The 12342-nt window shown below is 43.2% G+C and overlaps 1 protein-coding gene across 2 annotated transcripts in view; it reads left to right on the top strand.

Annotated features, from left to right (window-relative positions):
• ltn1 (listerin E3 ubiquitin protein ligase 1) overlaps positions 1-12342 on the top strand; it is an 89344-nt gene that overhangs the window by 61245 nt on the left and 15757 nt on the right. For both annotated transcript variants that reach the window (XR_014379503.1, XM_045690252.2), the window contains exons 28-29: positions 14-91; positions 8067-8253. Coding sequence is in view for 1 of the 2 variants with exons in the window: in XM_045690252.2 (XP_045546208.2) it covers positions 14-91; positions 8067-8253 (265 nt within the window). In the remaining variant the exon portion in view is untranslated. The remainder of the gene's footprint in view (positions 1-13; positions 92-8066; positions 8254-12342) is intronic.

Consider the following 12342-nt stretch of genomic DNA (forward strand, 5'->3'; position numbering starts at 1 on the left):
CTGTCCCTCCCAGGGTAATGCCTACTCTCCCAGAGTGTGATGGAGAAGGAGACGACACCAAGCCAGAGGACGATGGAGAGGAACCGTGTCTGTGAGTATATCAGCCCTGAGGCGATTCGTGGAGTGTTTCTCTATGGAAATCACAGCATTTTAACTACTTTTACAGACGATCATAATATCAGCTCCAAAATATCAAATTACCAGGTTATGCTACAAAACCATCTTCATAGGAGGTTTTGAAAAATGAGGTTCTTTTCGATTCAACCTTCCAAGACGTACACTAAGGCATTGTTGTCAGAATAGATGGATACAGTTCAATGCCAAAACATTTATTTTTGGTCCAAGAAATATTGTCAAACTAGCTAGGGCAATGATCACAAGTCAGTCATAATGTGGCTAATAGGCTAGCTTATCTACAGCGGCATTCGGAAAGTATTCAGACCCTTTGACTTTTTCCACATTTATGTTACGTTACAGCCTTATTCTAAAATTGATTAAATTGTTTTTTTCCCTCATCAATCTACACACAATACCCCATAATGACATCACAATACCCCATAATGACATCACAATACCCCATAATGACATCACAATACCCATAAGACATCACAATACCTAATGACAAAGCAAAAACAGGTTTTTAGATGAACCTTCGACCCAGTCTGAGGTCCTGAGTGCTCTGGAGCAGGTTTTCATCAAGGATCTTTCTGTACATTGCGCCGTTCATCTTTCCCTCGATCCTGACTAGTCTCCCAGTCGCTGCAGCTGAAAAACATCCCCACGCATGATGCTGCCACCACCATGCCTCACCATAGGGATGGTGCCAGGTTTCCTCCAGACGTGACGCTTGGCATTCAGGCCAAAGAGTTTAACCTTGGTTTCATTAGACCAGAGAATCTTGTTTCTCATGGTCTGAGTCCTTTAGGTGCCTTTTGTCAAACTCCAAGTGGGCTGTCATGTGCCTTTTACTGAGGAGTGGCTTCCGTCTGGCCACTCTACCATAAAGGCCTGATTGGTGGAGTGCTGCAGAGATGGTTGTCCTTCTGTAAGGTTCTCACATCTCCACAGAGGAACTCTAGAGCTCTGTCAAAGTGGCCATTGGGTTCATGGTCACCTCCCCTCCCCCGATTGCTCAGTTTGGCCGGGCGTCCAGCTCTAGGAAGAGTCTTGGTGGTTCCAAACTTCTTCCATGTAAGAATGATGGAGGCCACTGTGTTCTTGGGGACCTTCAATGCTGCAGACATTTTTTGGTACCCTTCCCCAGATCTGTGCCTCGACACAATCCTGTCTCGGAGCTCTACGGACAATTCCTTTGACCTCATGGCTTGGTTGTTGCTTTGACATGCACTGTCAACTGTGGGACCTTATACAGACAGGTGTGTGCCTTTCCAAATCATGTCCAATCAATTGAATTGACCACAGGTGGACTCCAATCCTGTTGTAGAAACATCTCAAGGATGATCAATGGAAACAGGATGCACCTGAGCTCAATTTAGAGTCTCATAGCAAAGGGTCTGAATACTTATGTAAATAAGGTATTTTTGGTTTTTACTTTTAATACGTTTGCTAAAATTTCTAAAAACCTGTTTTCGTTTTGTCATTATGGGGTATTGTGATGTCATTATGGGTTATTGTGATGTCATTATGGGGTATTGTGATGTCATTATGGGGTATTGTGTATAGACTGATAAGGATAAAAAAAAAAATACATTTTAGAATAAGGCTGTAACGTAACTAAATGTGGAAAAAGTCAAGAGGTCTGAATACTTTCCCGAATACGCTATGTGCAGAGCCTTCAGAAAGTATTCATACCCCTTGACTTATTCCACATTTTGTTGTGTTACAGCCTGAATTCAAAATGGATGAAAAAATATGTATTCTTACCCATCTGCACACAATACCCCATAATGACAGTGAAAACAGTTGGGTTTTTTTTGTGTGTGAATTTATTGAAAATGAAATACAGATATCTAATTTTACATAAGTATTCACACCCCTGAGTCAATACTTATGTAGAAGCACTTTTTGCAGCGACTACAGCTGTGTGACTTGTTGCAAACAGGATACATGTTTTGGAATATTTTTTTTATTCTGTCATTTAGGTTAGTATTGTGGAGTAGCTACCATGTTGCTGATCCATCCTCAGTTTTCTCCTATCACAGCCGTTAAACTCTGTAACTGTTTTAACGGTCACCGTTGGCCTCATGGTGAAATCCCTGAGCGGTTTCCTTCCTCTCCGGAAACCAGTGGTGTTAAAACCAGTGGTATTTATTTATATATATATATTTTTTTTTACAATTTTAACTTTTACTTCACTACATTCCTAATAAAAATATTGTACTTTTGAAGACAATATTTTTTTTCTCTTGACACCCAAAAGTATTCGTATGCTTAGGAGGACAGGAAAATGGTCCAATTTACGCGGTTATCAAGAGAACATCCCTACTGCCTCTGATCTGGCGGACTCACTAAACACACATGCTTGGTTTGTAAATGATGTTGGCGTGTGCCCCTAGCTAACTCTCTAGGTGGTATTCTGCCTTCTCCCTACAGTTTTCCGCCAATTAACTTCACTCACGACTACCTCATGTGAACTTCAATCTCAACGCTTTAACATTTCGAAACTTCAATAATCATCACTAAGGCTTTCTAAACATATGGCACCTTTTTATCAGCGAGAAAGATAAAAAATATAAACTGACTGGGGCAGCTATGGGTGCCTCCATCTAACGAAAACGATGCATTCCTCTACTACTTCTTCGAATTACACATTTTGTTCGGAGAATACTAGATAGTAGCTCTTGAAAGCCCTTCTTTTTCGTGTGTCGCGGTTTCAGCCGCTACATTCACCCACATTTGGCTCCGGGTAAACTACAATTCCCATGCTGTGTTCTAACGTTTATAAACATCAATAATCATCCCTTTCTAAACATTTTTTTTCTTCTTCTAAACATATGCTGATATGCTTTTTGTCTTTTTCTGTCAGTGAGAAAGAATCCTTCAAATAATAAACACTTGTGTGCCTCCAATTGACAAACTACACTATTTTACAATTTTTTAATTTAACCTTTAATTTAACTAGGCAAGTCAGTTAAGAACAAATTCTTATTTACAATGAACGGCCTACCCTCTGCCAAACCCGGACGACGCTGGGCCAATTGTGTGCCGCCATATGGGACTCCCAATCACGGCTGGGTTGTGATACAGCCTGGAATCGAACCAGGGTGTCTGTATTGACGCCCTCTAGCACTGAGATGCAGTGCCTTAGACCGATGTGCCACTCTGGAGGCCCCATTTTAGCTTACACACAGGCGTTCTCAGAGCATGCTAGATAGCTAATTAGCACAGGTGGCCACCTCGGTCTTCTGTAAACAAGCGCTGTGACATGGAGTTATGGCCGTGTGGGAACACTAACCCTATAAAAGGTGTGTATCAATTTTAATATTTTTTTGCTTTTTGACTTTTTATTTTCTCGCTGACATGAAAGGATAAGTTCCTTATGCTTCCAGAACTATACCGCAAGCGGCACGTGTTAATGTTCAGAGAAGAGCGTCGGGACTCTTCTCCCCCGTATAGAAGACGCCTTCGTCCAATGACTCTTGTCGAATTTAAAGTCATGTGTAATGTAATGTCTTCCCTGTGGCTCAGTTGGTAGAGCATGGTGTTTGCAACGCCAGCATGGTGTTTGCAATGCCAGGGTTGTGGGTTCGATTCCCACGGGGGGCCAGTACAACAACAAAAAAATGCATGAAATGAAATGTATGCAATCACTACTGTAAGTCGCTCTGGATAAGAGCGTCTGCTAAATGACTAAAATGTAAATGTAACTGAGATTCATGATTCACCTGGCTATCCGTAAATAACAAAAACTAGAAAATGGTCCCATCTGGTTTGCTTAATATAAGGAATTTTTAATAATTTATATTTGATACTTAAGTATATTTTAGCAATTACATTTACTTTTGATACCTATGTGTATTTAAAACCAAATATTTTGGACTTTTACTCAAGTAGTATTTTAGTGGGTAACGTTTGCATGAGTCATTTTCTATTAAGTTATCTTTTACTGCTGGCAACTGGTTTCCTTCCTCTCCGGCAACTGAGTTAGGAAGGACGCCTGTATCTGTGTAGTGACTGGGTGTATTGATACACCACCCAAAGTGTAATTAATAACTTCACCATGCTCAAAGGGATATTCAATCTCTGCTTCTTTTATTTTTAACCATCTACGGGGCGGCAGGTAGCCAGTAACACGAAAGGTTTCTAGATCGAATCCCCGGGCTGACAAGGTAAAAATCTGCCCTTCTGTCCCTGAACCAGGAAGTTAACCCACTGTTCCCCGGTAGGCCGTCATTGTAAATAAGAATTTGTTCTTAACTGACTTGCCGAGTTAAAATAAAGGTTTATTAAAACATTTATAAAAAATCTACCAATCGGTGCCCGTCTTTGCGAGACATTGGAAAACCTACCTGGTCTTTGACTGAGGGACCTGCAGATCATTTTGAGTGTGGGGTATAGAAATAAGGTATAAATTCAAAAATCATGTTAACTTCTTATTGTGTTATAAGCCAGTGACACAAAAAAAAAATCTAAATTTAAATCATTTTAAATTCAGGCTGTAACACAACAAAATGTGGAAAAAGTCAAGGGGGGGGGGGGGTGTGTGAATACTTTCTTAAGGCACTGTATGTTTCAACGATGTGTGTGTATATTTAAATCGGTGTGTGTATATTTGTATCGGTTTGTGCATACAGTATGTCTGTTTATAAAACGGTGAGTTTGGAGGCTAATGCTGATTGGTTGCAAGATAGTTATTCACGATAATTAACGCAAAATGTCATGATGCCATAATTCCATTTCAAATTTCAATCCACTGTTCCAGCCAGGAATTCATAACCTCCCCCAGAAAACAGCTTAACATTATTTCCCCATGCTTCTTCCCTAGCATTTAGTTTGGTACAGCGGGGGTTAATATAAACCTAGCATTTAGTTTGGTACAGCGGGGGTTAATATAAACCTAGCATTTAGTTTGGTACAGAGGGGGTTAATATAAACCTAGCATTTAGTTTGGTACAGAGGGGGTTAATATAAGCCTAGCATTTAGTTTGGTACAGAGGGGGTTAATATAAACCTAGTATTTAGTTTGGTACAGTGGGGGTTAATATAAGCCTGGCATTTAGTTTGGTACAGCGGGGGTTAATATAAGCCTTGCATTTAGTTTTGGTACAGCGGGGGTTAATATAAACCTAGCATTTAGTTTGGTACAGTGGGGGTTAATATAAGCATTTAGTTTGGTACAGCGGGGGTTAATATAAGCCTGGCATTTAGTTTGGTAATATAAGCATTTAGTTTGGTACAGAGGGGGTTAATATAAACCTAGCATTTAGTTTGGTACAGAGGGTGGTAATATAAGCCTAGCATTTAGTTTGGTACAGCGGGGGTTAATATAAGCCTAGCATTTAGTTTGGTACAGCGGGGGTTAATATAAGCCTAGCATTTAGTTTGGTACAGTGGGGGTTAATATAAGCCTAGCATTTAGTTTGGTACAGCGGGGGTTAATATAGCCTAGCATTTAGTTTGGTACAGCGGGGGTTAATATAAGCATTTAGTTTGGTACAGAGGGGGTTAATATCAGCCTAGCATTTAGTTTGGTACAGCGGGGGTTAATATAAGCATTTAGTTTGGTACAGCGGGGGTTAATATCAGCCTAGCATTTAGTTTGGTACAGCGGGGGTTAATATCAGCCTAGCATTTAGTTTGGTACAGAGGGGGTTAATATCAGCATTTAGTTTGGTACAGTGGGGGTTAATATCAGCCTAGCATTTAGTTTGGTACAGCGGGGGTTAATATCAGCCTAGCATTTAGTTTGGTACAGCGGGGGATAATATCAGCCTAGCATTTAGTTTGGTACAGAGGGGGTTAATATCAGCCTAGCATTTAGTTTGGTACAGCGGGGGTTAATATCAGCCTAGCATTTAGTTTGGTACAGTGGGGGTTAATATAAACCTAGCATTTAGTTTGGTACAGTGGGGGTTAATATAAGCCTAGCATTTGGTTTGGTATAGCGGGGGTTAATATAAACCTATCATTTAGTTTGGTACAGCGGGGGTTAATATAAACCTAGCATTTAGTTTGGTACAGAGGGGGTTAATATAAACCTAGCATTTAGTTTGGTACAGTGGGGGTTAATATAAACCTAGCATTTAGTTTGGTACAGCGGGGGTTAATATCAGCCTAGCATTTAGTTTGGTACAGAGGGGGTTAATATAAGCCTAGCATTTAGTTTGGTACAGTGGGGGTTAATATAAACCTAGCATTTAGTTTGGTACAGCGGGGGTTAATATCAGCCTAGCATTTAGTTTGGTACAGCGGGGGTTAATATCAGCCTAGCATTTAGTTTGGTACAGCGGGGGTTAATATAAGCATTTAGTTTGGTACAGAGGGGGTTAATATCAGCCTAGCATTTAGTTTGGTACAGCGGGGGTTAATATAAGCATTTAGTTTGGTACAGCGGGGGTTAATATCAGCCTAGCATTTAGTTTGGTACAGAGTGGGTTAATATCAGCCTAGCATTTAGTTTGGTACAGCGGGGGTTAATATCAGCCTAGCATTTAGTTTGGTACAGCGGGGGTTAATATCAGCCTAGCATTTAGTTTGGTACAGCGGGGGTTAATATAAGCATTTAGTTTGGTACAGTGGGGGTTAATATAAACCTAGCATTTAGTTTGGTACAGCGGGGGTTAATATAAGCATTTAGTTTGGTACAGAGGGGGTTAATATCAGCATTTAGTTTGGTACAGAGGGGGTTAATATCAGCCTAGCATTTAGTTTGGTACAGCGGGGGTTAATATCAGCCTAGCATTTAGTTTGGTACAGCGGGGGTTAATATAAACCTAGCATTTAGTTTGGTACAGCGGGGGTTAATATAAGCATTTAGTTTGGTACAGAGGGGGTTAATATCAGCATTTAGTTTGGTACAGAGGGGGTTAATATCAGCCTAGCATTTAGTTTGGTACAGTGGGGGTTAATATAAACCTAGCATTTAGTTTGGTACAGCGGGGGTTAATATAAGCATTTAGTTTGGTACAGCGGGGGTTAATATAAGCATTTAGTTTGGTACAGCGGGGGTTAATATAAGCATTTAGTTTGGTACAGAGGGGGTTAATATCAGCATTTAGTTTGGTACAGTGGGGGTTAATATCAGCATTTAGTTTGGTACAGTGGGGGTTAATATCAGCCTAGCATTTAGTTTGGTACAGTGGGGGTTAATATCAGCATTTAGTTTGGTACAGTGGGGGTTAATATAAGCATTTAGTTTGGTACAGAGGGGGTTAATATCAGCATTTAGTTTGGTACAGTGGGGGTTAATATCAGCCTAGCATTTAGTTTGGTACAGTGGGGGTTAATATCAGCCTCTGTGTGCCTATCAGACCTGTGCAACATGTTCGTTTTAATTTGTTGTGATCTCCACGGTGCCGTGGATAATGAACGTGATGAGACTGAAAGCTTCTCTGATCCAGGCATATTAATTTATGATCATGAATCCATTATAATGGATACATCCAAATAAATGGCAATACAAACTAAGGTAAAACAAATAAAGGCCCGTAGTTTGCTGTCATTTCAGCTGCGTGATGTCTGATGTGATTTAGTTGTTTTTGTTGTAGCTGGCAAAGGAGAAGTTAACGGTTCAATTTCCATCATAACGATCCTATTGAATCAACAATCAGCTGGTTTTTGCGTCATTTTAATAAATGATTTATTAAATCATTATTTGCTGTAGTTCTTGTCTCTCGTCATCATTGAACTTCTGATAGCTGCCAGTGTTTTTGTTTAGCACAGCAACGTGGGAAGGAATAGAATGAACAACTGGGTCAAAACATGACAATAGAATTAACGACCAGTCTGTCTGGAAAAACCTGGGGAATTCTGGTGTGATAACTCCCTCGTTAAGGGCCTTTTCCCATGGCTTTGCCTCTTGACCTAAGAACAGACCTTAGATGGGAGCTATTTACACCAAAATCCCCAGGCCTTATTTGCTCAGATATCTTTGTGTGTGTGTGTAGGTCTCCCCCGGCAGCTCTGATGACCCTCCTCTCTACGTGTGAGGAGTTGTGTGAGAGCATCATGGCAGGAGTTTGCGTAGGAGAGTTTGCAGTGGTTCAACCTCTCTCTGTGGAATACTCCTGTATCCTGGCGTACCTGCTGGCCTGGAAACTATTGCTCTCCTTCTTCAAGGCATCTCCCTCCCACGTAAGTCTACAGCTGACTGACTGAGTGACTGACTGACTGACGGACGGACGGACGGACGTAGTCGGTAACCCATCCCTTAGGGATTAATTTACACATAAACAAACATTACAATAATTCAGAAGTAATTATTCTGGTGTTCTGTGCAGTGCGGACCGCATAAAGAGTGATACATAAATCAGTGCTTATACACACGTACCATTTGCTGTGTAGGAGGTTCATTCATTTACATGTTAATTATCGGTCTTCCTTTTTCTTTTATTCTAGGCTTTGTCTAAACATTCCACAAATGGAAATACACACAACGGACATTTAACTGTCTCCTCATGAACACATAATACCAGGGTATATCTGGTGGTCTGTCTCCTCATGGCTCAGCTACATAATACCAGGGTATATCTGGTGGTCTGTCTCCTCATGAAATACCACTCATGGCTACATAATACCAGGGTATATCTGGTGGTCTGTCTCCTCAGCTACATAATACCAGGGTATATCTGGTGGTCTGTCTCCTCATGGCTACATAATACCAGGGTGTATCTGGTGGTCTGTCTCCTCATGGCTACATAATACCAGGGTATATCTGGTGGTCTGTCTCCTCATGACTACATAATACCAGGGTATATCTGGTGGTCTGTCTCCTCATGGCTACATAATACCAGGGTATATCTGGTGGTCTGTCTCCTCATGGCTACATAATACCAGGGTATATCTGGTGGTCTGTCTCCTCATGGCTACATAATACCAGGGTATATCTGGTGGTCTGTCTCCTCATGGCTACATAATACCAGGGTATATCTGGTGGTCTGTCACCCTTAATCAAACAAAAGGTTCTCAATTTGGGTTTATGATTCATCTCCTCCACCCATTTCTTTTCATATTGCGTCATCAGTTTTTTTAATAGCATCTATCTCCCTTAATTAGGTTTCCGTACAACTGTTCACAGTGAGACGGTTGGAAAAGGTCAGACATTTCTGTTGCCCAGGCTCTCCCCCTATGGAGAGATCCTATTGGGGGAAAAAATGTTTTGCTTTCTATTCTGGCAATTGGCATATTCAACAGTCTATTCCAAAGTCTCACTATACACTTCCGTTACAGGGCCACTTTCTCCTCCACGGACGAACACACCACCTTTACCTCGCTCATCCTCTCCGCTGCAATGACCTCTTTCGTTGCCTAGGCCTGCCGATATCAGCTGGTTCAATTTAGAGATTCGGTTCTCGTTTTCATCGGCTGGCAGTCCTACCACTATGATACACATTGTTGTTTTTGGCAGCGCATTTGTTTCTACAGGAAACAAATGTATGTATGTTTTAGCTGTTAGGTGTTTCTATTATTTCCGTTCAAGGTAGCTAGCCAGCTAAGTCTATAGCGAGGCTAGCTAGCCAGCTAAGTCTATAGCGAGGCTAGCTAGCCAGCTAAGTCTATAGCGAGGCTAGCTAGCCAGCTAAGTCTATAGCGAGGCTAGCTAGCCAGCTAAGTCTATAGCGAGGCTAGCTAGCCAGCTAAGTCTATAGCGAGGCTAGCTAGCCAGCTAAGTCTATAGCGAGGCTATCTAGCCAGCTAAGTCTATAGCGAGGCTATCTAGCCAGCTAAGTCTATAGCGAGGCTATCTAGCCAGCTAAGTCTATAGCGAGGCTATCTAGCCAGCTAAGTCTATAGCGAGGCTAGCTAGCCAGCTAAGTCTATAGCGAGGCTAGCTAGCCAGCTAAGTCCATAGCGAGGCTAGCTAGCCAGCTAAGTCCATAGCGAGGCTAGCTTGCCAGCTAAGTCCATAGCGAGGCTAGCTAGCCAGCTAAGTCCATAGCGAGGCTAGCTAGCCAGCTAAGTCCATAGCGAGGCTAGCTAGCCAGCTAAGTCCATAGCGAGGCTAGCTAGCCAGCTAAGTCCATAGCGAGGCTAGCTAGCCAGCTAAGTCCATAGCGAGGCTAGCTAGCCAGCTAAGTCCATAGCGAGGCTAGCTAGCCAGCTAAGTCCATAGCGAGGCTAGCTAGCCAGCTAAGTCCATAGCGAGGCTAGCTAGCCAGCTAAGTCCATAGCGAGGCTAGCTAGCCCGCTAAGTCCATAGCGAGGCTAGCTAGCCCGCTAAGTCCATAGCGAGGCTAGCTAGCCCGCTAAGTCCATAGCGAGGCTAGCTAGCCCGCTAAGTCCATAGCGAGGCTAGCTAGCCCGCTAAGTCTATAGCGAGGCTAGCTAGCCAGCTATGTTGCCAAGTATTCCCCAACAGGTCTATCTGTTTAATGTCTTTCACCCTCACTGTATTCAGACTTTGGCTGACTCTATTTACAGGCCAATCTCTATGTTTTAAACTTTAAAAATGTAAATGAAAACAGTTCAGGGTATGAGTCGATGTGCAGGGGTAATTGAGGTAGATGTGTACATATAGGTAGCATTACCGCAACCCTGGTGTGACTGTCGTATCATTCCACCTTGTCCTCTTGAAAATCGGAAAAACTTAAACTCGCTGTCAATTGTCTTTTTTCCTCGTTTCTCCCCTCCCCTCTCAAAGCTCATTGCAGGAGAGGATCCAGGGCCCTTCTTCTCTCTCTCTCCAGCTGCGTGTCCAGTACTCTCTCTATCTAAAGAGGCTGACCTGTGTGTGTGTTCTCTCTCTCCAGCTGCGTGTCCAGTACTCTCTCTATCTAAAGAGGCTGACCTGTGTTCTCTCTCTCTCCAGCTGCGTGTCCAGTACTCTCTCTATCTAAAGAGGCTGACCTGTGTGTTCTCTCTCTCCAGCTGCGTGTCCAGTACTCTCTCTATCTAAAGAGGCTGACCTGTGTGTTCTCTCTTTCCAGCTGCGTGTCCAGTACTCTCTCTATCTAAAGAGGCTGACCTGTGTGTTCTCTCTTTCCAGCTGCGTGTCCAGTACTCTCTCTATCTAAAGAGGCTGAACTGTGTGTCCTCTCTCTCCAGCTGCGTGTCCAGTACTCTCTCTATCTAAAGAGGTTGACCTGTGTCCTCTCTCTCCAGCTGCGTGTCCAGTACTCTCTCTATCTAAAGAGGCTGACCTGTGTGTCCTCTCTCTCTCCAGCTGCGTGTCCAGTACTCTCTCTATCTAAAGAGGCTGACCTGTGTGTCCTCTCTCTCCAGCTGCGTGTCCAGTACTCTCTCTATCTAAAGAGGTTGACCTGTGTCCTCTCTCTCCAGCTGCGTGTCCAGTACTCTCTCTATCTAAAGAGGCTGACCTGTGTGTTCTCTCTCTCTCTCCAGCTGCGTGTCCAGTACTCTCTCTATCTAAAGAGGCTGACCTGTGTGTCCTCTCTCTCCAGCTGCGTGTCCAGTACTCTCTCTATCTAAAGAGGCTGACCTGTGTGTTCTCTCTCTCTCCAGCTGCGTGTCCAGTACTCTCTCTATCTAAAGAGGCTGACCTGTGTGTCCTCTCTCTCTCTCCAGCTGCGTGTCCAGTACTCTATCTAAAGAGGCTGACCTGTGTGTTCTCTCTCTCCAGCTGCGTGTCCAGTACTCTCTATCTAAAGAGGCTGACCTGTGTCCTCTCTCTCCAGCTGCGTGTCCAGTACTCTCTCTATCTAAAGAGGCTGACCTGTGTGTTCTCTCTCTCCAGCTGCGTGTCCAGTACTCTCTCTATCTAAAGAGGCTGACCTGTGTGTCCTCTCTCTCTCTCCAGCTGCGTGTCCAGTACTCTCTCTATCTAAAGAGGCTGACCTGTGTGTTCTCTCTCTCTCCAGCTGCGTGTCCAGTACTCTCTCTATCTAAAGAGGCTGACCTGTGTGTTCTCTCTCTCTCCAGCTGCGTGTCCAGTACTCTCTCTATCTAAAGAGGCTGACCTGTGTGTTCTCTCTCTCCAGCTGCGTGTCCAGTACTCTCTCTATCTAAAGAGGCTGACCTGTGTGTCCTCTCTCTCTCCAGCTGCGTGTCCAGTACTCTCTCTATCTAAAGAGGCTGAACTGTGTGTTCTCTCTCTCTCTCTCCAGCTGCGTGTCCAGTACTCTATCTAAAGAGGCTGACCTGTGTCCTCTCTCTCCAGCTGCGTGTCCAGTACTCTATCTAAAGAGGTTGACCTGTGTCCTCTCTCTCCAGCTGCGTGTCCAGTACTCTCTCTATCTAAAGAGGCTGAACTGTGTGTTCTCTCTC

The sequence above is a fragment of the Salmo salar genome, chromosome 11, assembly GCF_965601325.2.
Source record: "Salmo salar chromosome 11, fSalSal1, whole genome shotgun sequence".
NCBI classification, from domain to species: domain Eukaryota; kingdom Metazoa; phylum Chordata; class Actinopteri; order Salmoniformes; family Salmonidae; genus Salmo; species Salmo salar.